This window comes from Blennius ocellaris (genome assembly GCF_963422515.1).
Source record: "Blennius ocellaris genome assembly, chromosome: 2".
Classification (NCBI taxonomy): Eukaryota; Metazoa; Chordata; class Actinopteri; order Blenniiformes; family Blenniidae; genus Blennius; species Blennius ocellaris.
In genome coordinates, this window is record NC_137651.1 from 20,329,747 (window position 1) to 20,356,212 (window position 26,466).

The 26,466-nt window shown below is 39.8% G+C and overlaps 1 protein-coding gene across 1 annotated transcript; it reads right to left on the reverse strand.

The window, feature by feature from the left end:
- Positions 1-5,395: 5,395 nt before the first annotated feature.
- On the reverse strand, positions 5,396-24,814 carry gal3st2 (galactose-3-O-sulfotransferase 2; the record flags this gene model as incomplete). Its single annotated transcript, XM_080510633.1, has 4 exons — positions 24,727-24,814; positions 9,080-9,184; positions 7,050-7,653; positions 5,396-6,379 (listed from the first exon to the last, which is right to left on the reverse strand). The coding sequence occupies exons 1-4, from the start codon at positions 24,780-24,782 to the stop codon at positions 5,396-5,398; spliced, it is 1,749 nt and encodes a 582-aa protein (XP_080366759.1). The 5' UTR covers positions 24,783-24,814.
- Positions 24,815-26,466: the final 1,652 nt, after the last annotated feature.

A 26,466-nucleotide genomic window follows, 5' to 3' on the forward strand; every position in this document is an offset into this window, starting at 1 on the left:
TCGGAGATCAGATGTGAGATGTACGTCGGCACCTCGCCCATCTTCAGCTCCATGAATCCTCCCGGAGGCTTGTGTGGAGGAGAAGGTGTTACTCTGCGTTTAATATTCAGACGACACACCGAGCATTCAGGCAGCGATGGAAAAGGTCACACTCCAAAAAGGTCAGCAATGAAAATTTCACACAGCGGAGGGACCTCAAGGAATTTATAACCCGACCTGAAGGACTAATCAACACATTTTCACCTGTCAGTGGAATCCAGTCACAATGTTTTTGTTTTGTTTATTTTTTAATGCTCTCAAGAGAAAAATCCCGATATTACTGTATTACACTTTCAGCCATTTCAGGCTTCATGTCACTTCTCTCGTTGTTTTGTCCATGAAAGCTTGTTTCATGTTAACCCTTTAATAGAACTTTTTACAAAAAAAATATTTTTATATGAATCTTTCGAAACTCCAGAGGCAGTTGTTCTTGGCTCCAAGGAAGAAATGTTAAAGGTCATTTTTCCTCCATACCAGTCAAGACATCAAATTATTCACTTGTATAAAACACTAGTCATTCCTACATAATGATGAAGTTAATCAACAGTTTGCTGCACAGTGGGATAAGCAAGTGGAGCTTTTTTTTGTTTTTTGTTTTGTTTCCATGTTCTATGTACTCCCGTTTTCTCTCAAAGTCTAACAGCATGCGTGTGAGGTTAACCGGGGACAGGGTTGTGTTGCTCGAACACAAAATAAGAATTGCCCAGTCAAAAACACATCACAACCCTTCATCATTCTGGTTTTAGACATAAATCGTGGCACATTGTCTGGTTTAGTTAAGACCATGTTGTTTCTGTTACTGGACATGAGAGCTGGATTTGAAATAGACCTTTACACAATTCTTTTAAACAGATCCGGTCATCGTGTTGGATTATTGGATTAAATATGTATTTACCATTCCAAAAGTGGGAACTTTAGCCTAGGTTTTAAATCATGTTGGGTTTTTTTATCTTTAACTTATGTGATTTATTTTTTTCTATAATATTCTATCCTAATCACTTTTTTTTTCATCAATTAATAGATTTATTTGAGCGTGAGTTATTGAAGTGTTGGATGACATGTCTGTGTGGTGCAGGAGCAGTTTCTGAACACAAGGAGGCAGATTTTCTCCTCCGCCCTGCTGCAGTGCAGCAGTGAAGTTTCTTGAATAATGACTGCATGTCTCAACTCTGAAGAACAATGTTATGGAGAAAAACTGTCGTTGAACTCATACCCTTGTGAGAAGCCTTATTCAACAGCTTCATCTAGCGGCTGTTTTATGGTACTGTTTCATCCCACATTCATCAAATGAATGTTTTTGAGGAAAAACTGCTGTTTAATAAAACGCTGATTTATTATTGCTTTTTATAATATTAAATAGTTGTCTTCTGTCATAAAATCCTGCTGACACACTTTTTTGTCATGTGTGCTTCATTTTTTTTTCATGGGTGTGAGATAATTAATAAAGTTTGGGCTTATCTTATCTTCTCTATCTGAGTTCTGTACTGGCAAATTTCAGCTTGTTTCCTCTGTTCAATGAAAATAAAAGATTCAACAAAAGATCGAAGACAAGTATTGGTTCAGTTCTTTATTTGCACACATCTAAATAAAAAGATCTCAAGAAAACGGCAATGAAAAATCCAACCGACAACCAATGAAAAGACCACAACTTTCTTTTTAACTCTGCCGAGCTCTGTAGCGTGACGAAATCTGATCTTCTGTGACCTCAGGAGAAGGAAAAGTGACCGGTTTCCTCTTAAGAAAGTCTCACAGAGACCAAGCTGGTGGTGTCATCAGACGCTCGTGTGGCACTGAAAAATATTAAAATCCCACCATCACCGAGTTCAAACTCAAATACAGAAAACCCATAAAACCAGAGAGCACATGTCTACCTTTATAATTCCCGGTTCACACAGAGAATTGTTTCTTTGATGTACGCCAAACCAAGTTTGATTGTAAAAGCTCATCTGCATCAATCATACAGTTCAGTCTCACATAGATCGTTTCCTGCAACATTTCAACCAGTAATAGAGGATGGTGCTAATAGCCGTCACATAATCATAGTACTATCTCTGACATGATGAAGCTCACATGGCTGTTTTTAATGTAGATTTGGTTCAATGTAGTGTGGTTGCAATTGATTAAAACTTGGCACATATTATCTGCTTCTAATCATAAACAGGCCAATGGTAGGAGTGCACTTGAAATCACAAATTTATCATTATCACAATATCAAAATGGGCCATATGCATGTTAAACTGACTGAGTGAACTGCAATCATTAAGTTTCTATGCACGGTTTGTTCTACAAGTTGCACCTTTTGAAATATGAACTAAAACTGTGATTGACTGCAATGAATTCACGTAGAATTGTGATTCAATTAAAACTAAATTAGAGTGACGACCCTGATTATATGATAGCGAGTGGCTTCATGGGGGAAATCAGAAGCACAAAAACAACAAAGTCACTGTTGTTTGAAAGAACAAACCTCAAACATTAACGTCAACTTCTTAAATGTTAGTATCTATCACAAATCAGATTATTTTTGCAACAAATGGCAGGCCTAAACCCCGTTTACACAATATTTGAAGCGAAAACACATCATTTTTGCTTTTTCAGTTCGGAAACGCTTTGTGTTTATTCAGCAATGTTTTGAAAACGATGTCCTTTGACATGAAAACAGCGGTGATGCTAAAAACAATGGAGTTCACATGCCAGGCCACGAGGTGGCGCTGTTGTTTGGCACATGTATGTGTGGTTTCATTACAAAAACAGAGAACAATTCACTATAACCAATAACAATGACGACACTCGTATAGACAGAACGCAGTTGGAATGTTATGACTGTGGACTACAAACCTACCAACTCCCAGGAGAATCAGAACTTCTCACAGGACAAATACAAACCCTATGAATTGTGGCATTGTGGCTGAAAAAAACATTTAAGAAAACAATCATGTTGAAAGTTGAGGCGGATTGTTTTGTTCCACGCGGGACTTTCAACCAAGAAATTGGGGTTAGAGTCCAGTAATGATCCAGTCCGAGGTCGAGTCAAACCAAAATAATGCCTTTACCTCAACCTCACCAGACACTCGCGTTGCCTGAATCAAACCCAGGAAACCTTTGGAGAACAGAATGAGCGTGTTTATTCCTGTAACCTGATAACAACAGTCTCATTCAGCCGTCACTGTTAAGCCAAACTGGTCGAATTACCCCGCCGTCATTCAGATCTAATGGAATGCAGGTCCCACACACCGGGAATAACACAACTCAGTGGAAAATCCAACTTTCAGTGTGTCGATTTAAGAAGATTTTCAGGTACAGTGCTTGTATTTTGATTAAATTTAACCAGTTTTGGGTGTTTTCTGAGTAACTGAGATAAACTAACTTTCTCCCATCAAACATTTGAATTTTTCACCTAATCACAAATAAAATAGAGCTCTGAAAACAAAAATGTATTACAGATGTCCTCTATTATTCTAATTAGTTTGCTATGTGACTCTATGACACGTCTTCACCGATAACCACACAGTCCTTAACAGGCTAAGCTAACAAATCTATATTAAGTGATGATAGGATAACGTGGAAATCCATTCACCATCTGTTTTATATTGTAAACTGTCCATGTAGAAAGTGTAATTTTCCATTTTTAGTAGTGCTATGATGTCACAGAACAACGTAGAGAGTCTTACAAAGAGCATCTTTACCTAATGTACCCAGAAATAAATAGAAAATTCATAATCTCACAACCAACTCAAAATGTAGAAATAGGAAGATCCAAACAAGGAGGATTTTCAGAGACCGTCACAACAAATCGGTGAGCATTTTAGAAACTGTGCAGGTCTGTTTCACATATTCAATCGAGATAATGAAGGTCAGGAGGTTCCTGCTTTTGGTAAATAGATTGGATAGGGTGTCAGAATCTTAAAAACCTTAGGTTTTTTTAATTAAGTCTATTTAAAGTGCAAAAATCCATCAGCACCTCATTTAGGGTCAGCATTTCTTTTCTTCAATGCAAGTAAGTTAAAAAAAAGTCAATTTTAGCAATCAACCCAGCCTTTCCCACACATAATTCTTTGATGGTTGTTGAGAAACTATTTGTATTAAAACTACCCTGTACTTCGAAATAGTAGCAATTAGTCCAAAACAAGTAAACAAGAATTTCACACAAAGTGTTATGAGCAGAATTGATTTGGTCCATTTCATTGACATGAGGATTAAAGAAGCATCAATATTTCATCTTTGATTGCGCTTCACGTGGCGCTTCAATTGAGTGAACTAATATGAATTGATTTGTATCTTAAAACAGCTTTGTATTATGTATTTTTGTTTTTCTTCCAAAATCAGCAAAAAGCAGACAGGTTAAGTATTTGGCGGGTGACGTTGTTTTAATCGGCAAACAAATGACAAATGAAACTGTCAATCAAGATTATTCACGTCAATGCAAATTCCAATTAGCAGAATTTAAGCGCTTTTCTTTGATAAAGAGTTGTGGTCAGATTTTCAGGGGAGAGTCATTCCACCTTGAAGAAATACCGGCCATAACATTATGACCACCTGATGCACTTTTGCTCATCCTTCTGTGATGCACTGTGTTGTCTTACTACACTTTATCTGAATCAGCAACAATTGAGCCTCCAGTTTACCTTTTATCTTCTCACTGGTCTGCCTTTGAGAAATGTGCAGACTGGGAAAACCCCACAACAGCTGCACTTTTAGAGACGTGAGTCACTTAACCATTCCAATCCTTGGAACCTATTTTTCTAGCTCATAGGTCAGGAATGTCAAACATAAGGCCCACGGGCCAAAACCGGGCCACAACAGGCTCCGATCCAGCCAAACCACCAAGCAAGATGTAAACATTTCAATGAAAACATCAATTTTTTGTATACAAATCTCTTAAGAGTAGTTTATGCAATACATCACTGAGATCAGAGTTAAGATGTTTGTGATGCTTCCATGAAAGATAAGCACCTGGTTGCTACCAAACTAGCCTCACATATATGATGTCAGAGAATTTGTAAAAACATGCATAATGCAGTAGCTATCGAAGAAGTCGGCTGTTTGTGGCCCTTGAACTAATATGTTTGACACCCCTGGTCTAGAGCCTCAATCTGAGGATAAAATATTAATGTTCCTGAATTATATATACAGATGATTGAAATAATCACTTTCAGCTGTCATAATGTGTCTGATTTGTGCGTCACAACAAAACCTATTACATGCTTTAAAAACACTCAGATTCATTGTATTCCCATTCATGGATCTCTTGGGTTGTAATGGACACTGTAATTTCTGATGAGTCATCAGCTTCTTCACAAGCTTGGAACAGGTGATGTTGTTTTGTACTACATCCCAGAGGTGTCACAGATTCCACTCACGGCATGTCAGCTTCATTGTCATCATCTTTGTGCGTTGTTTCAGTACCTATTGAAGACTTTTGATGTTTAGGATGTGTATACATTTTTCGGATGGTTTGTCTGTGACGGGCGACCCTCTTTCGCATCATCCCCATCACAGCAGTCCTTCCTGAATTTGTTCTCTTCAGTGCTGGCCGATACTTTGCAGCACGATCAGGGAACTGCTTGAAGTAGAGATGATCTGTGTACTGCAGCTCTGGAGTTATAAGTCTTTGACATTTTGTTTTGGTGTCTCTATCTAGATTTGGGTTGAGGTTATATCCCTGAATGACAGCTGCTCCGTACTGGAACGGCTTCAGCTCGACGTCTTTTACCTGTGACGGATCGACTGGCCGTCCATCTTTTAGACAAGTGTTTGCCAGCTTGGCCTGAATTTCTCTGAGTTCAGACACTTCTCTCTTCATATTTTCTCTCCCAATCAGGGTATCTACTTTCTGCCAGAAGGTGGTATTGAAGTGCAGGTAGAGCCTCCAATCTAAAGCGTTCCACTGCTTGATTTTCTCCGCAGTCTCGGGACTGAGAGAACGACGGGTTTTTTCACTCCGACTGTTGAGCCTGAAAGACGCCACGTCTTCCAGGGACCAGCAGAGGGCCCTCCTGAGCAGGATCATGGATTCCTCAAAGTATTCAGAAATAAGAACGAGGCTGAAATCCCGCTCTATGCCCCCGATGGTCACGGCGACTCTTTTCTCCAGATCTTCGGTACCAGCCGTCACGTTGTTGTCGTAACCAAAGTCAAAGGCCAGGATGTTGTGAGCGTAGTGGTTATTATTCACTGAGAAGTTGAAGTTTTTCCAGCTGCCATCGAGAAAACTGTCCAGGCTCGGGGTCTTCTGGAAGGCCGGGATGCTCTTGAAGTACATGAATATTGACTCCATCATGGCCACAGGATGTCGCAGGATGGAAAAGTAGAAGGTATCCCGAGGCATCACTTTTGCCACCTGAAATAAAACATGGAAGAGGAATTACTTCAGGTCATACAGGCTCTCTAACACCTGACTAACCTGACAGTTCCGACTCTGTCTCAGCAACGGGAGAAAACGTGTTTTCTGTAGCACTGCTACTGTGTGTGCACACCATGCTCATAGTAAATAGTTCCTCTGCACATACAACGGGAGACAGACAATAACAATAATGCCATGACGAACAGTCCATATTCTCCTGGACTTTGTAGTTTTATAGTTGAGAGTCAGACATAACAGCGATCCAACTTCATCGTCTGTCCATACGAATGTTTGTGTACTCGCCATTGTTAATGTTTATGGTGTATTGTTCTCTGTGTGCATGTGTGTGTGGTTTCATTACTAAAACAACCAAGAGCACCAAAAAACATGATGCGTTTTCAATTGAAACTTTGACATGGAAACGGGGCCTTCGTCTGCATGTGAATGAGTGTGTGAAAATATTGGCCGAGCTCTGCTTTTTTACCATCAATAACCCATATCTATCATCTATAATAATCCTATCTGGATCCCCTTGAAACCAGTTAACAGATTTTTGTTCTTCACTTGAGTTGCCTAAGTCACAGATGCGACAAGCACATCATCTGGGCTGAAAAGAATTCACTTCAATTAAAAAAAAAAGAGGATAACAGTAGATGACGAAGCTCACCTCAGACTTTCTGAACCTCATGTGGTTGCACATGATGTGAAACTCTGTCAGCCTGTGGCTTCTGAATCCTTCCACAAAGTGCGAGGCAAAGAAGAACGGGTAGAACAGCTGGCTGTGCTTGTTGAGGGGAAGTGCGAAGGTCAGGTTCCTGCTGTCGCCGTAGCGATACAGGATGTTTAGGATGGTGCTGCTGGCCGTTTTGTGCGTCTTGAGGAAAACGACGTGGGTCTTCGGGTTGCAGCTGGATTTTGTGACGTTTACGTGAGTCTGAATGGGAATCCCATAGCTCAATCTATTCACGTCTTTCCCGTCATTGTCGGGGAACAAAGACTCTGGAAGTCCCATGCTTGGCTGGTTTCCAGGTTCTGGCAGAAGCAAATGGTCTGGCAAGACGCTTTCTGCCTCCGTCTCAGATTCAGCAGGGACATCAGGCATCTTATCCGCCCTTCTATTGCTACTTGCATTTGACGGCTCTTTATTCTGATGAGGATCTGAAGCTCTCATGTCCTGCTTCGCTCCCACAGTTGACTCATACTGAGGGACAGCCCATCCTTTTTCCAGAGTAGAAAACTCTTTATTAACAGAGAACGTCAGCTTGTCGTTCCTTAAAAAAAAAAAAAGAAACATTGAAACCCAGTCAGTTTGATGGAATGGGATTTACAACACTGCAGACATTTTTGTAGGTTTCCGTCTTGTTGAAATACCAGAAATCGGAGTGCCATTTCATATGGAAACAGAGATTACAAACTTCAAACAGCTTTTACACCTGACACAGCTTTATTTATTTGGTTTCCATGATTTATTCTGTTGTTGATATCAGGGAAAGTGTCATATTTTCAATTTCAATTATGTACCTTCCTCCCGCAGGTGCAGAAACATCTGCTGTTGTGGTTTTGCACTATTGTCTGGCAAATTCAAGACAGGCAAGTCGCACATTTTCAGTTTAATTGCTAATTACTTCATAGCACAGACTGCAGAAGTTGAATGTTTCGGGTTCGGTGACGTTCCCAGGAGCACACGATGATGTCCCAAGGTTTCCAATGACTTGATCATCAGTGTTTCATTCATATTTTGTACAGATGCGATGACTAGAGGCTTTCATGTTCACTGCAGGTTCTATTCCTCTGATTTATCTATGTTTTGCTAAGATCTCATTTTGTTTGCACTGTTGTTCATATTTACTTTAAATATTACTGCTATCATACTCCTTTATGAAGAGGCACATGTGTAGACAGAACATCAACCACAGCACACTGGGGATAGAGAAGTACCATTTAACATAAAATGAGTTGTGTTGTGACTGGAATAGCTAAGATAAACAGTTTTGTTACTTTCTGCAGAAAACCAAACCAAATGCCATTGAATTGGTTATAAATCCATTAGTTTGTTTTTGTTTCCTTCCCAAGCCCTCCTTCCACAATTGAAATGAACGCATTAGATATGAAGAGGGTCCGCATCCAATATGGCTGCCATACTGATACAATATGTTGACATCAACAGGTCGCAGTATATATGTATGTGTTCCGGTGTGGAATTGTGCTCACTTAAATGATGTAAATTGATGTCTTTGATTTAGGAACACACGTCAAAGTACTCTGAAAAGTTATTTTATTGTTGCCCTTGAGCTTTAGATACGTGTTGCATATGGGCAAAAAAGTTTAATTTGATTCATTTTTACCTGCAGTGTGAATGAGCCAAAGTAGTGGTTCTCAACCTGCGGTCTGGGATCACGTGGGTGTTCACCAGATATCACAGGGGTGACATATTCCAGAATCTAAGCAGACCCAGGAATCTGTCTTTAAGATTTTTCTCATGCTTGTTTAGTTTCTTTATTTCGCCAGAGTTTGGCTTCCTTTTTGATGATCTTTTGTGATATTTCACCAGTTTACTGTTCGAATCTGAAATGATTGCATATAAAATGATAGAAGCTGTGGAAAGTTCTCTCAGCCTCAAGTTGACTTTAATGGAAGGGTGACAGGGGAAACTATGTCAAAGTGCTGAGCATGTCAGTGATATTGGAGTTTCCTCACCTGGCCTGGCGGGCGACAAAGGTCTGAATAGCAATACAGACCACCAGCAGGACGAGTAGTATCCACAGAGACTGACGCCTGTTGCACAGCCATCTCCTCATAAACCTTTAAGACACACACACACACACACACACACACACACACACACACACACACACACACACACACACACACACACACACACACACACACACACACACACACACACACACACACACACACACACACACAGTTGAGCTACTTGAGTGGGATAAACATCAGCTTTTGTTCTGTTGTTTCAGTATGAGAATTTGTTACTCCTAACAAGAAAAAAAAAGAAAAACCCTTTGAAAGAGGAAAAGTTGAGTATGTCTGCTCAATGTAAATGGCTATATACATCCTATCTGAAATAAAATGCGTTTGGTTGTTGATTAATTCATTATATTATTATGTGTAACAATTTTTTTAATATAAAATATAAAAAAAACATAAAACATTATGTATTCAAGTGTTATCCCTTCACTATCATCACTATTTTAAGTGACTAGTGTGTGGAAACACACCAAAATACAAAGTCTATAATCCGAGCTTCAGAAATGGGCCTGAAACCTTTTTTGGGGTTGGATGTCTTGTTGCGGATGCAGGACTTTGACAGCGGCTGTAGATTGATTGCAGCCATGTTTGGAGACTCGGTTTAGAGCAGACGTAATGACAGCATGAGAGAACACCCAGTAACCTCTCGCCCTCACGGCCCGTCAGCTGAATCAGGCTGCCTCTAGGCGAAACAATATATCAAACTATGAGGGGAGGAATTTTCCATTTTAACAGTCTATTCTCAGTGTCCCGCCAGCAAATACTCTCTGGGTATGCACAGTCAGAGACTCTCCCACAAATAAAAACACTCATTGGTAGCAGATTTAGTAGTTTTTTTTCTTCATCCTGGAATCTATGAAACATTATGGACTGAGTACTTCTCATGTTATTTTCAAAGCGAACTGCAGCCACAGATTTGTTGCTCTTCAATCAAATGGGATTTGCTTCCTTAGAAACAGGTTTAAGAATGAAAGATTCATGGAAGAACTGAAACGCTTTCAGGTGTACCCTCATCTAGTCTTAGTAGAAAAATGCAAACATTCAAACTGAAAATACAAACACTCAAGCGGAACTCTCAAAGGCAGAAAGCACTTTACCAGCTCAGCATCGCAGCCAGTGAAACACCAAACAAGCCCACTGGGCAGATGTCGGCACAATTGTCAACACGCGTGATGAAGGGATCAGTAGTCACCTCCACCCTCCGGAATAAAGACACCCAAACCTTTTTCTATCACACCGGAGTGTAAAGTATAGGCTCAGGAATCATTTTTTGTTTTTCAAAAGAAAAACCTTGCATACAAACAGAAAGCGATGTGCCTTCAGGTTATAGCCTGAAACACAGTTCCTGCAGATCACGATGAGTAACTGTGTCATGCAAATAGGGTTAAACATTTTTTTCCCACTCATTTCATTCACTCAGAAATACATACAAGCTTCAATACGGGATGATCTTTGCCATCTCGAGGGATGGAAAGGAAGACACAAGGCGCACAATCATCTTCATTTACAACTCGCTTTTGTGCCCTCAAAGCACTTCACACAATGAGCCTCATTCACTCATTCGGACGCCCACAGACTCACATATGTTGAAAACCCTCCATTAGAAACAACTTGAGGCTCAGTGATCCCAAGAAGGCGTCATCATATGGACTGAAATGGATATTCGAACATCATCAGAAGGCGTGTACAGACATGCAGATCAATATTGTTTGGGTATGACAACAGACATGATTGTGTTGTATGACTCCCTTCACACAGGTGAGGTGTCACAGTTTATTCGTTTCACATTTCTGAACTCCATCACATCCTATTTGTGCAGCTCTAAAGTTGCGACAACAAGACCTTGGTCGTAGTACACAGCTTTGTGCACACCCTGAGACGATACGAAAGAGTGTGGGTATGATGGAAGTCAGTGTTGTGTCATACAAGCAGTTACCTTGACTCTTGATTTTTTTACTTATGACAAAAAATAGCTGCAATTAATTGAGGAAACAAGTATAACCTGTTAAAATTGGACATCATTGGTGATGTGAAGCAGATCTTTTTATAGGACTGATCATACAAAGAGTGTTAATTTTAACAACCTTAATGAGGATCTAAAATATCTTGTAGATCGTTCATTCTCAAACAATGTTAATTTGGTGGAGAGTGACAATAATGGGTTTTTTTGGCCATGAAGGACATCGATGGTTTCCAAACTAAAGTCTGGATTCTTCCCATGGAGAGATGTGTGGGACTGTAAATCCTGTGCAGAGGCTGTCAAAATTATGTTGAAGAAAACCATTAGTAAAAAACAACATGTCACAAGAATGTAAAGAAATCCTGGAGTTTGTATACAATATATGTCTAGAGATGTTTAACTTAGAGGAGCTGTAAGGTTACATGCAATCTGCTATCTACAAGAAAAATAAAGGTTGAGAACCAAGAGCATCAACAACTCTGACTATCTCACAGCTGCAACTGATAAAGACAAGAAATCCTTCAATCTGAATGCCAGAAACAAGGAGGAAAATAATGTTTTTGTCTGCTGTGTGTGAACTAAAACAGCAGCTCCCTCCTGCACTCTGTGCCCGTCTCTGTGTCAGGCCGATCCTGCTTCCACAACATTTTCACAGGCGCTCAGCGGGATGAGACACATGAACTCATGACAGCCTCCACCTCTTTTCATACGGAGCTCTTCTCAGAAGGTTTGGGTTGACATTCATCCATTTGTTTCCCCAGTTAGAAATCCTGATTCACTTGGGCTTGGATGCACTTCTGCAGGAAAAGCTTGATTTATTTACAGTAATACAGCTGGATAAGCCTGTTTGGAGCCTGTGTGCATCAGCTTTCAAAACCCAAAATATCCCATTCTTCTTCATGATGTGGCACAAGCAGAGCTTTCTATAAACTGAGACCAGCCACTTGCCACAACCACAGCTCCACACAGAAAAGAAATGAGAGACTTCGCTACCCAAATGCAACCTCCTGCATCCAAACAGCAAAGTGTTCGACGACTGCAGCTGCCTCGTGAAGTAGAAAATATGCAAATACTTCAAGTGTTTCACTTTACTTTCAAAGAGCAAACCGATCCTGTGGTCCTCATTTTACCTCTGCAAAGAGTTTCCACCTAATCCGTCTGATCGTCCGGCTGCGATCAGATGACAGCTTTTACTTCAAGATCATGAATCCCAAATCAAGTTTCACTCATTCAAAAGGCATATCTAAGACCCGGTTTACACAACAACGTTTTGAGTTTCAAGCAAAAGCCATGCGTGCGGAGAAGAATACATTAAAAACATTAGCAATAACAAGTACATGGAAAATCCACGCCTATTCAAAAAGTTCAACCTTGAGAGCCTTTTACAAAAAGATGGGGTTTTAAAAGTTTTCAGTTTTTCCACTTTAAAACATTGTCGTTCTGTGATTTTATTAAGAAAATCAATTCACAGGCCTGAATCGACACTTTCTTCCTCGATCTCCGGTCTGAATCAGTCCCAGAGGAAAGGAAACCTTGCAGCTTAACACAATCTTCTCTTTGTCTCATTAGAATTAAATCAGCTTCTTATTTAGAAATGCGTGCTCTGACCTGTACACGCTGAGGAGATGTATGGTGCTTGAGACAAAAATCGATCTGTGATGGAGAAAGACGATAAATTCTAAAGAAAGGGGAAAAAAACGGGAGATAAATGCAAAAAAGCTTGTCTGGGGTGCTCGGGGTTGATGTATGAGGTATCCTGTGTCTCCAAATGGCGGCCGAGGCAGACTTTTGTCCAGTTTGAAAATGAATGGCCGTGTCCTCCTGGGTTGGATTCTCTCAAACCTGAGTGGAGAGAATCGACTCACTGGTCATTTTAACAGCAGTTTTGACTGTTTCCTTTAAGGTCCTTTTAAAGTTTACTTTAAAAACACAATTTTCGGTTAAATATCTGGTTTGGTGTTGGAGCAGCAAAGAAGGGATCTAATCTTTCTTTATGGCAGTGGATACAAGGGAGATTATTGAATTTGAATTTGAATTTGAATCATTTATTGTCATTGTACAGGTACAGGTACAGGTACAGGTACAGGTACAGGTACAGGTACAACGCAATTACATTCACATAGAAAGTTTTGGGGAATAAGGACACATGAGGTGAGGGAGAGGAGAGAAAAGTCCAGGGGGAAGGCCGGGGGGGGGGGGGGGGGGGGGGGGGGCTACTTTCCACACACACATCCAGGAGAGGTGAAGACAAAACACAGCCTTGGCGACTGGTTGTCTTGGGAGTCCAAATGTAGATTAGGATTGTTTTCGTTCAGGCGCTTCAGCTTTATCTGTTGACCTTGAGTGTCTCTGGTCTCCAATGCTGCTCCAATTGTGGCAAGATTTAGCTTCCCAATCGAGTTCGAATATCCTCCAAGATCGATCCAATTTCGCGTAAACGTTCAAGAGTCGTACTCTTAAGTTAATTTATCGCATGAGTCTGAGCGTTCAAAGCTCGGCACAGTCCTTCAGTGACGATAGGCACCCTTCCCAATGCGGCTGCCCTCGTCTTCTCGACTTTGCGATAGATCAGAAAACTGCCAGCTCCAATCAGCAGCATACCTGCTATCATGAATCCAAATATGTAGATGTCCTCCACATCCTCGATGGAAAGAATGGCCAAACACAGTTGCCTCCAGGATTATGATTTCATGACAATATGAAGAAAAAACTTCCACTGCTGGATTGCATTGTGCACACACACACACACACACACACACACACACACACACACGCACACACACACACACACACACACACACACACACACACACACACACACACACACACACACACACACACACACACAGGCTTCACACATAGTTTAGTATATGGGTGTGAAACATAAGGCCCGAGGGACAAAACCAACACGGAAGAAGCTCCAATCCGGCGCAAAACCACCAAGCAAACTGTAAATTTCAAAGAAAAAAATAATTGAAAAAAATACGTTAAGAGCAGCAGACATAACCACTGATATCCGAGCTCAGATATCTGAGATGTTCACTACCTCATTGATATCAAACTAGCCTAAAAGCCATGCTGTCAGGTTGAGTTTGTATAAACATGCAGAATGCAACAGCTATAGGAGACATTTTTTTGGACATTTCACTGTATTTTTGCACCAGAAAGATGAATTAAAAATGGCTTTATGTTGAGACTGTAGTCATTTTTGGTAGTGACTATTGCTTTCACGAAAATATCAGCATTTTCCACATTTGCCACAACAAAGAAAACATTTACATCTAAATCTCTTATTTTATCACGATTATACCTGCTCTGCCGACTCAACATGGGGCTGTATGTGGTCTCTGAACTAAAATATGTTTGAGAGCGCTGGTCTTTTCAGACATGGTTGAAAAGTTTTAGTGGCTTACACACAATTGAAGAGGCAAGGCAATGAAGGAAAAGCCAATTGTATTTACTTTGCGCCATTCAGGCACAAGGCAAGTTTTATAAAGAAAGGAAGGCCATTTAGAAACTTAATCTTAAGTGATTGTGGTTATGAAAAACATGAAACAGAGGGATTGGGAAAGGCATAAAAATGAGAATAAATACAGTTAAAGCTTTGTTGAGAATAAAATAAGTAAAATGTATTGTTGGAAAGCCTGGTTTAAAAAAAATGTGTGCCAGCAGTCCTCAAGTGTTCAGGAAGAATGCTGACACAGAAGTGACAGAAACTAAATCAACTAATATGACGACTGTTAAAAATGGTTGAAAGCAGAAAAAGCTGTTTCATACCTACTCTTTGAACTGACGACCAAAATGTTAGTTGCTTTCTAAAGCTGGAAGATACCAAACAGGCCTGGGATTGTTGGTTATATTAACATGTAACAGGGGTCAATTCCAGATCAAATACTTGGTTTTTGAGTTGAGCTAGTGTTCAACATACAGACTGCAACAAACTGAATGAAATGAGATGAATTATAGTTTCATACTTCAAAACAGTAGTAAAATGAAAAGTACTACATTATGATTGGAGCTGATCAACAAAAATGTAAAGGCCACATTTTGAAACTTTATTTGTGAGGTCAGTGGGCACAGACTGTTTGAAAGCCAAAAAAAACAAAAACCCATCCAGCTCCAGCAACATCTGGAGCATCGCCTGCTCCGCCTCCAGGCTTTTCTCCACCAACCCTCCCAGACACACATGAACTCTTAACCCCGGGGTGTGAGTAAAGACATGGCCACAGGTTGGTAATTCTGTCTTTCTGAGGAATTCCAGGCGCCTCCGTCTGCCAGCGGAGACGTTGGAGCTCAGTCAGACGCAACAGGCAGAGCGAGAGAACTTCCCCTGCGACTCATAACGGGAGCGAGACGGCCAGGTCGCCCTGACCTACACAAACCGACCAGTCCAATCAGGCCAAATGGACGAGGGAAACACTCGTTTGCTCTTATTTGTACATCCTGCTCATGATCATTGACTTCAGCGATTTGCAGCTCGGGTTAAAGCAAGTGAAAATATTCACAGCTTCACAATCAATAGTGACTTTTTTCAAGGTAATTTAGTTGAATGCAATCGAGGGCTGAAACATTGTTCAACAAAAGACACCATCTTTAAATCTCATGCAGTTAAAAGGTCAACATCAACTCAGTATGAACTCAATTCATGACAACTCCGGATTTTTGCTTTTCGTTACAGACGACGAACTGGCTGTAGATTTGACAATTGGTATTGATTTTCATAATTTTCGTCAATTAAAGAAACACTGGTGAATTAAATCACATGTGATATAGTCACATGTGATATAGTCACATGGTAAAAAAAAAACCCAAAAAAACCCCAACGTATTCACAGTACCAGTTAATAAAATTAAACCACACTTGTCCATATTTAACATTTAACTCTCTTAGTCACTGGTCAAATGTGGTAGCTGGTTAAATCATGACTCAGATTAAAACGTATCATGATGCCACAATTTCTGTGTTCAATCTCTCAATTGTTTTGCCCTCACATCAAACTTTTACCTTTGGGGGTAGATTTTCCAGGTTATATGTTATTAGAGCCTGACGAGAAAATGTGGCATCATCAGACAAACATAAATATATGAGATATTAATCTGAGATATTGATATTAAAAATTGTTGAAAGCTCTTGGCTGTTAAATTCAGATGATACGATCTAATAAATGTAAATAACTAAATATATTCTGCGATTTTACCTAATCTTCACCTATGACCAATTTTGGGATAAATATGTGTAAATAAATTATTTTTTTCATCAGATTATTTGCTTTTTTCCCATTGATTTCTTCACACTCAAAAAAAAGACGCTAACCGCTCCAACTCCAACATTTTTTTGCAAATTCATAGCTTTCTTGAGCTGTAGCCAATCATTAATGGACACATTTATACCTATCATGAATTTAGAAGTGCAACCTCTCTCAACAAGCATGAGTGTGCATTTTAAAATGGAGCTGGTTTACCTTTATAAAACCCTGGCAGGAACACACAGAATAAGCAGTCTGTTATCGACTAGTACATTTGTTGCTGTGAAGTGACTGTTAACCCTGAGAACACAATGCCACTGTTGAATAATTATTCTATTCAATAGGAAAATACTCTCTGTGCATTTATAATAGCACCAAACTGATATATTCAGCCCACCAAGCTGAACTCACACACAACACACACAGGTAAATATGCAAAAACAAGGCCTCCAGTTGGTGATTTTTCTTTATTTTAATATTCAAGCATGTTTTAGCTGCCTTTCTTGGTCGTACAGCTTTGTGTTACATGTCAGGCATGTGCGTGGTGAAGCTTTGCTTGTGTCTTTTGTGTGTCTCCCCGCTTCTCTTCTCTCTCCCTCCTCCTCTCCAGGTGTCATCAGTCTAATTGGCCTGCACCTGTTTGCGCCTCTATTTAGACTGGCTAATCACATCCAGCTTTCTTGTAGGACTGTCCTCTGCCTGCAAGAGCTGCTGTATGTGCCTGTGTGCTGACTCCATCTCATTTTTGATCGTCGTGTGAGAAAGATATCTCCACTTGTGCTGATGATGGTGAAGTGAAAGGAGAAATGCTGGATGACAGACATGGAGATCTGGTTGTGTCAAAAACATTGCAGTCTTGGAAGCCTTTCTCAAAAAGTACTGATATGGCAGTTGCCATGTAAATACAAAGATAAACCTTAGAACCACAGATACAATTATATTTCTATAACATGTGACTGTCAATTATAAAACTACCAAGTCCCAGAAGAACATGGACTGGGAGTCATGACACTCTGGAGGAAGACATTATTATTGTCGATGTACATGCGCAGAAGAACTATTTTACTACAATTGTGGTGTGCATGTACAGTGCCAGTGTTTTCATGGAGATGGAGTCGGAGCATTTTCGAAAGGTTCTACCTCAGGAGGCATTTTTCGAAAAGTTTCATTTTCAGGGGAAACAAAGATTGACATCATGTAAACAGACACCCAAAATGCGAAAAGTTTTTTTCATTTGAAAAACGGTGTTGTGTAAACAGGCCCTTGGGTTTTATCGGTAGCTTTTACACCTAAAGTACTTCTTGTGACCACAATTGGAAAGAGATTACACTGAACTTCATTGGAGGAGTGATGCAAAAAGCCTTAAAATTCAAAACAACATTTGGGCTAAAAAAAAAAAAAAACAATCAAAAGAACACACGCAGTCTTTAAGAACAGATCAAACTTGCCAAAACACTCTTCCCTACCTGTACATCACTGCTGTTTTATTCAAATCCTTAATAGAAAATGGTTCTAAATGGGAAATATCTGTGTCACATTAGCCGCCCCATGTAGACATGAAGGGAAACTGTTTGTAATTTAGAAAAACAGCAAAACAAACTCCCTGGTTCAGCCCGGTCCAACCTGAGCTGGAAGAGCTGAAAGCAGAGCCCACATGGACACAACCTGCAGTACTGTCACTTTATCAGGTGCAATCAGCAGACTGTAATCTGATGCAGATAGGCTAACATTTCACACTGCCTGCTATACCTGTGATATCTGAGCACCGGGGGGTGGACGTGAGACAGCTAACGCTGATTTGACATTTCAAAGTGCCGCTTACCTGAAACCTTTGAGGTGGATTCACATCATTTTTGTAGTTTTGATTTCTGTTAATCAAACTTGCACATGCCTGTGTTGGCCGTGTGCCTGGTTGAATTGAAGGAGGCCTGTCGTTTCGTCTGCCACTCAGGAAATGAGTGGAGGCCAACTGGAGGTCAAACCCCTTGTGAATGCAGTTTGAGACACGTTTATTCAAGTAAACAGGAGTTTAGTGAAATAGTAACAAGGCGACGCTTTACTGGAAGCAGTGGTTTCAACTCTTGCCACCATGGTGAGGAAGACAGCAGCTCTGCAGTTCTTCACCTGTTCTCAAAATAAATATGTGAAAAGTATCCTCACTGTGGTACTGCTTTCGGAATAGTACTCAATTACTGCCAAACATAGTGACATAAAAGTTATTTTAAAGCAGATTATTCCCACCACTGATGGTGATAGAGTTACAGCTCATGGTTTTATAAAGTTCCTGGTTTAATAAGATGTGATTAGCAACTGAATGGTCCTTGGCTGTTGCATTTTTTGTTTTGTTTTGTTTTACATCTTCCAAATAATACCCCTCTGAGTCATTCAGTTGAACGCAGTGAGGCATCACAAGCCACTTTCAGAACTTGAAAATGCACAACCAGTTTTGAGTTTTTACAGTGAGCTGGAGTGAACCCAGAGTAAAATATTTGCTTTGTACATGAGGTGACGTTAAGGCTGTAGGTGTATTATTAGAAAAAGTACCACTTATAATGTTTTTTGGGGGGAAAGAAAAAAATGGCAGGAAAAAAAACGGGTGTTTTGTTTTTTTTAACTCCACTGGAATTTTCAATAAATACAGAGAAAAAAGTGGAATAATAAAAGAGCACCAACAGCCCACACAGACCTTCAGGGGTCGTCTGCCTCCGCTGGCCTTCAGGCACCTCAAGAGTTGCAGAATGTTGTCAAAATCAAACACAATGGTATGAGTGTGACGAATGAATGGATGCAATATTTACATATTCTAAACATAGTGAAAGGACTGGTGTGATATAGCTGCATTGGGATTCCTGCTACATCAGGGCCTGAGCCACAATAGCTTTGCGTGTTCTATAAAAATGGGTGGAAACGTGATTCAAACTGGACATACTGTAAGTATGGGAGTTGATTTACGGTACTAACAAGAGGCACTGTTGAATGGCAACATATTAAGCATGTTTGTTCAGAGTTTTACTCTGCTGGCCCTATACCCTTATATTTGCAGCCTTTATTAAAGGTATCTTCTGTGTTGCATCCCTTCTTAGGTCTCCTAATCTTTTTAAATCTCTTCTGTTGATCTTCATTGACTAGAAACTTTTCCGAAGGGAAAACACAAAAATGTCTTTTCACTTGAAACCTTGTTGTTTAAATGAGGCGTATTGCATACAAAACCCCCATTATATTGCTCCTGTTTTTCTTTTTTACTTAAATCTGCTATTATAAATATTTAATATATTGTTATTGATGAGTGTTTGTGTCTGCAGGGGCTGGTGTGTGTGTGTGTGTGTGTGTGTGTGTGTGTGTGTGTGTGTGTGTGTGTGTGTGTGTGTGTGTGTGTGTGTGTGTGTGTGTGTGTGTGTGTGTGTGTGTGTGTCAGCGATTTGCCTGCTCAAACAAAGTAATTTCCTATACAGGATCAATAAAGTTCTGTTCTATTCTGTCCATCATGTTAGTCTTGATTGATTACCATCAAACCGCACGCACACCAGAAGTGTAATCTCTATGCATGAGCATGAAGTTTTGCACGCTTTATAAGGAATTAAGTAAATCAGGCTTTAAGAGAAATGACGGCGTTCCTTATATGTGAACTCATATTGTTCCTCCATCTCTCATGACAAGGGGAAGTCATTCATGTGAGCTCTGTTACAACACACACACACACACACACACACACACACACACACACACACACACACACACACACACACACACACACACACACGGAAGAGGTCAGACATGGCCAGCAGTGTCTGTCACTCCCTGCCAACCTCTGGCGTGGGATCAAAAAAGTCTGTCATTTGTTAAGCAGCCCGTCCCAGCAGTTCGATCCGACTTCCCTTCACCCATCATGACATTTACGCGGCAGCCATCTGTTCGTCACTCTGGCTGAGCGTTTCCCGAGAGACTGCAGCCTCGTCAGGAAATGCAAGAAGCGAAGCCCGGATTTACTATGGAAATTATAAAGCTTTATCTTTGATGGGAGGTTTCAGCTTTTTTCCCACTTAATTTCCCTTTTCTCTTGTTTCATCTGTAAATGTTTGGTAGAGTATTTCTTTGCTCTAACAATGCAATAAATCACCTCGTGAAAAGGCCTGTTTGTTTCCCTCTCAGCGCATTACATTTGATATGTGACTTGTGGAAATCACTACATCTCTGCAACACTTTTATTCCTCAAAGCCCATTTTTCGGCATCGTAACCCAGACAAATCTGCAAGCATTGCATCTGCAATCAGTTCAACCATATCTTCTGTGACGAATTCATTTTTACCTCGACAAGGACGAAAACTTGATTTGAAAATCACCACAATGCAAACTAAAGACGTTTTGAAGCAAAGGGTGATGAAGTGAAAAGTTGGCATCATTGACAGTATGCCGAAGTTAATTTGAAGGACATAGTTCAACAATGCTTAACAATTAAAATGTTTTAAATAAGGAAAAAATGTCAAAAACAAACATACATTTGCTGATTAATATTTAGTTTATATTTTCTTGATAGAAGATGGATGAATAAACACCTCAGTTACAAACTGTTTGCCTTTTCTGACATATTCAATGTTAAATGGTGTCACATTCATCAAAGAATATACAGATGCATTTGTGAGATGAGAATCAAGGCTGAATATGTAAATAGACCCCATTAGAAAATGAGCCACATCTCCCTGAATAGAGCCAACACAAAAAAAAAAACATTTCAATGATGATTAATATCTCATTGAAAGAAAATGTACGTCTTTATTTTATTTTATTTGCAATATACTCAAAATTATACGTCATTCCTCCATCTTTCTTTTAATCTAATAATCTTAATGAAAAGAAGGATTTTTCAGTTTTTCACATGTCGAGGAGGATAGACAATCTTATCAGATCTATCAGCTCATCCCCCTCATGTAAAACCCCCGGTGGTCAGTACAACTTATGGCTGAACTGCAAAGACAAACTCTGGGACAGATCCGTTAATATTTGCGTGAGGCGAACCAGCCAACGACGAGGAAGGTAGAGGGAGAGAGACACTGCAGCGATTAAGCGCATTGTTAACCTTCAGCGAGGCATTTCAGATGAGCTTTGCAAGTGATGGGCGACTCCCAACATCATCTTTGTTTCCAGCTTTGTGTGGACCACAAGAGGAACGTGGACAGTTTGGACAGTCACATGTGAAAACTCCCTGGGTAAATACTACAATCAGCACTTCCAACATCCTGGTCAGTACAAACCATGGGCTCTGCAGCCCACCGCCTTTGAGACACACACCACAACTCAAGGTAGTTCTCGGAAGACTGTCATTCAAAGGGCTTCTCCACCATGAATCCTCCAGCAGAAGAAAACTGTATGAAAGTGTACACATCGGAAGTCCACCATTAGATTTCTTATTGTTTAAATACAGGCCACTTACTGGGTACATCTGCATATCGGACTGCAATGGCGCCAACGTTCACCTCGTTTAATTAACGAAGCTCCATCAAGCTTTGGCATTTTACAAATTCACCTTGCAAAACATATGCTCCCAAATTAACTTAACTTCACTACTGAAAGATTCCACTTCCTAAAAATTTAAAATAAAAAGGGATTTCTCCTTAATTGACTTATTGTCTTCTCTTTTTCAACAGATTTTTTTTGGTTACTCAGCTAACACACGCCAACAAGACTTCAGTTAGAGGCAAATTACAAATGTAAGTTGGATCAATTAAATCTAAATATAGATTTATGTTATTTTGCCCAACATTCATTTCTAGATTGCTGTTATTTAACAGAGGCTGCATGTACATAACCAGGATGTTTGGATCCTGGTGTCGCAAGAACTGACTTCATTATAAAGCTCGGTGTGGTAATCCCAACACATCCCGAAGAACACAGGCTTGTCAAACAGGCAGTATTTGATGAGGCCTTAGGTATGGACCTGGTTGAGCTCTAAAACAAACATTCTTTTACATTTATTTAATTAAAAGCGCATGATTGCTTTCACTGCTTTAATGAATTCAAGCAGTACATCTTAAAGCAAAACCCTGTGCATTATCCATCGATCCACCCCGTCCTCCTCAGACACGCTACATCGCATGGCTCCACCTGTTTTTCAACTCCAGCGACTCTCACCATTGATGCGTTGTGCTGCCTCTGGTAGGCTTAGTGACGCATTTTCTAAGAAGGTGGATCTTGGCAACACAGTGGAAATTCTTTAGATATAAATGTCAAAACATTTTCATCATTTCTTTCCAGTCATTTTATCTCGAAACATGAAAGATTGGTTCCAATAATTCTCCCCAACTTTCACTTCCACTTTAAGTCTCTGGAAAACCTTTTGAAATTCCACATTATATGTGGGAAACACACGTTTTTTTTATCATTTAAGTTGTTTTAGAGTCTGATTCTTGACCTGATTTACTCAGATTATGTATAAAGTGTGTTATATTTTATAGTCACACAGCAATTCCATGTGCTCAATTGAAAACAATGGGTGACATTAGATGTAGATAGGACTATTCAAACAAAGATCTGCAGTGACTGGATGGGAGTATTGATCCCGTATGAGCACAGAAATAGAGATAAATCCATGAAATTGGACTTAATCAAACTTATTCCAACTCTACTGCAAATAAATGGAGACAAGCAAAAGAAAAATGCAATATTGGAGATGTTTGCTCACAAAGTTTGTATAGCAGAAAGAAATCTCACAGTAAAGTCATTAAATAAGTCATGTTGTGCTGAAACAAACCACTCAAATATGTGACATTCACTTATTTAAGCTTGTGAAAGAAGGATCTGGACTTGGAAACTTGGAAAAACTAAAAATACCCCCACCAACTAGATCATTTTAGGAAACAATATCATTGCAAACAGTATTCCAATTTTAAAAAAATAAACTAAAAGCACTTTTGGCGAAAACATGAAATCATTCATTTTTAGAGAAATAAAACCTCATGTGTCACGTCTTCCAAAGCATTTAACTTCCACGTTTCTTTCTATTTCTAACGAATGAAAAGTCATGGGACACACACGTGATCCAATAGTTCTGCTGAATGTTGAGGCATACAGTATTGTCAAATACAGTCAAATCTATTAGTCATACTGTACTGTCATGCACTATGGCAATTCTGTAACCTTTGGTTGTTTCCAAGTCATATGAGATTGCTGCACTTATCTTGGAATGATTAAAACAATACATGAAGATCTTGGGGTAACTTAATATACATAAATCTTAAGTGAGAAAATGTGTCTGTGATATTTCTGAGAATTGTTAGTTATACATAATAAGCATATTCATATTTTATTAAAACAGAAATCGTGTACATTGACCCTTTACCCCAGAAATGTGTGCAAATATGGTCAGTTTAACATATATCACAACATATAAATAGAATATAAAAGTTGGTATTTACATAGATTTGTGATAAGTGAAAAACAATACAGTAGGAAAGACTTGGAAGTCTTTGCGTTCCTAATGAAAACAGCCTAAAACCAGCCCACCAAAGGGTAAATTCTGTCCCACTGCTCAACCTTGGTAATTAAACACTTAATATAGGTTTTAATATCAGCTTTTACATATAAGCTATGAATTTGGGACTGCACTGCATTAGTAACAGTCACAAACAGAGACCCCAGCAGGGATGAGAGATGGAGATAACTTATCCTGAGCAAGGTGGCATTAACTTTAAATTCACTTGGAAGAACTGGTGAAAACACCAATGCTGCAATGACCCTTCAGCATAATATGATTGAATATTAATTGTTTTTTGCACGTTTGAAAGCAAACAATTAAAAGAAAAATAAGATTTTGTAGTCGAAAAGTGGCATATTTGATCAAAATACGTTTTTTTTTTCTCGTTTAGGTTTTCTAAAGTTACATTTTTATTCACATTTGGATTTATTCGCAGATTAAAATACTGTCACGTCAGCATCAAATTTCACCGTGTCGCTTCAAGTGAAACACTCATAATAAACAGTTACTTACGATTGGTTTTGCATTTGGTGAAGAAGACTTGACCTTCGACGGATCGCTTTATTGAATTTAACTTTGTGCACCAAAAGGTCGAACTGACTGTTTAAATTGAGCGACGAGCGATCTGAGACTGCCAGGTGGCTGTTAAACATCTGGATGTGCGCAGAGGGTTTTGGAGAGTTTTACGCAGACTCGGCGGAGTTTCCGACGCGCCCGGAGGACTTGCGCTCCTGACCGGGAGCGCAACTTGGTGGAAAGTCCTGCAGCGGGAGGAGCAGAGGAGCCGATATCCAGCGCGTGTGGTGAGATCTGACAGTTAAAGCGGTGTGATGAGGGTGGTTTCGGAGGAAACGTTATCCCGAAGTGCTGCGGACGGAGCGCAACGAGCGGCGCGGACTTACGCGATGAAAGAGCTCGGATGCTTGTCTCGGATCCATCGCCTCGGTGGGGACAGCATCTCCCCGGAACCCCCGATCCAGCACCCGCTCCGACCTCCGACTGTCTCTCTCTCTCTCTCTCTCTCTCTCTCTCTCTCTCTCTCTCTCTCTCTCTCTCTCTCTCTCTCTCTCTCTCTCTCTCGACTCCTCCTGCTGCTCCGTCATCGCTCTCAGATTCGCTCTCTCTCTCTCTCTCTCGCTCTTTATCTCTCTCTGTCTCTCTGTCTCTCTCTCTCACACACACACACTCACACACACACACACACACACCTTTTTATTTACATACCTTTGTATTCTGTTTTTAGAAGACCTGATAATAAAACAAACATCCACACAGCAACTCTACAGGTTTGACACTTAATTTTCTTGCTGTCATTTTGTGTTCTCTCTCAGAAACCTGAAATCTGTTTAATTATCATGCCAAATGTAATAGGGTGACCTTTTTTTTTTTTATCAAAGCCACTGGTCTGGTCTCAATAGACTCAATTAAATGACACTGAAAGTCAGAGAGTGATTGAAATTGTAATGTATTCAATAGATATAGATGGCAGAATGCTGGTTCATTGTCTATAATGCCATTCTATAACTACCACAGTTCCAATAGAGTCCAGAGTGCTTCCAATCACAGAGAGACCTTGTTGTGAGCTTCCCTTGCACTCGTTGTTCAAAAACAACGTTGTTCAGTAAACACTGAAGAAGCTGTCCCTCCTGAGAGAGAAGAGGCTCCCTCTGTTCTTTCTTCAAGGCTGGTCTGTGTTTGCAAACCAGTCCAGCTTGAAAAATACTTCAACTTTACTTGAAAACATCAACAGAACTTGGATTCACTTCATTGTCATTCAGACATGAGTGACACTAAAACCAATTGTGCAATATGAAATCCCTGGTTTTGTTATATACATATATATATATATATATATATATATATATATATATATATATATATATATATATATATATATATATATATGAGGAATGGCTCGAGGACTTCAGAATGTCGCGCCATTGTGAGTGTCAGTTCGCTGTTGTTGCTGTTTTGTAGTTTCCGAGATTCTGATTGGCTGACATGGTTTTATGCTTCTTGTCACACTGTCTTCTATAGGTTTGAAATGCTCAAAGTAGCTCTTAACGATGTTATTGTGCGGATTTATGTAAATGAAAATGGTTTTCACAATGATCTGGTGTGGACAATGTTAGTTTTGAAAACGTAAATGAGGAACTATCGAGTTTTGGACATTCTTGGCTGTATCTAAATGTGGCCTTAGTCGCACTTTTTAATAGTTGTTTGGCTGGTCATACGTATGTACTGTATTTATCTCAATATGTCATGCTACACCATCTTGGACCATGAGATGCCATGACAATAGTACAACACAGAAACCTCCATTATTGCATAATATTTTTAAAGATGTGACTTGCAATCCAGAAAATACAGTAAATAAATACATCCCATACATTCCCTCACGCGTGTATATTGCGATATTTTAAAACCAATATGACACTCATGCCATCGACCCTGTATTCGGGGTTATAATGTCTCTCAAAAGTTAAACTGATGGTGTAAACAATGTACATTGTTTTCTTTTATCTTGACGTGAAGGTTGGCACGGGTGTCAGCACACATTAAAGTATGTGTCCAGGCTTGTACAGATGAGAAGGCAGCTGTTTTCCCCCACATCACAGATCTTTCCAATCCATAGCTGTCAC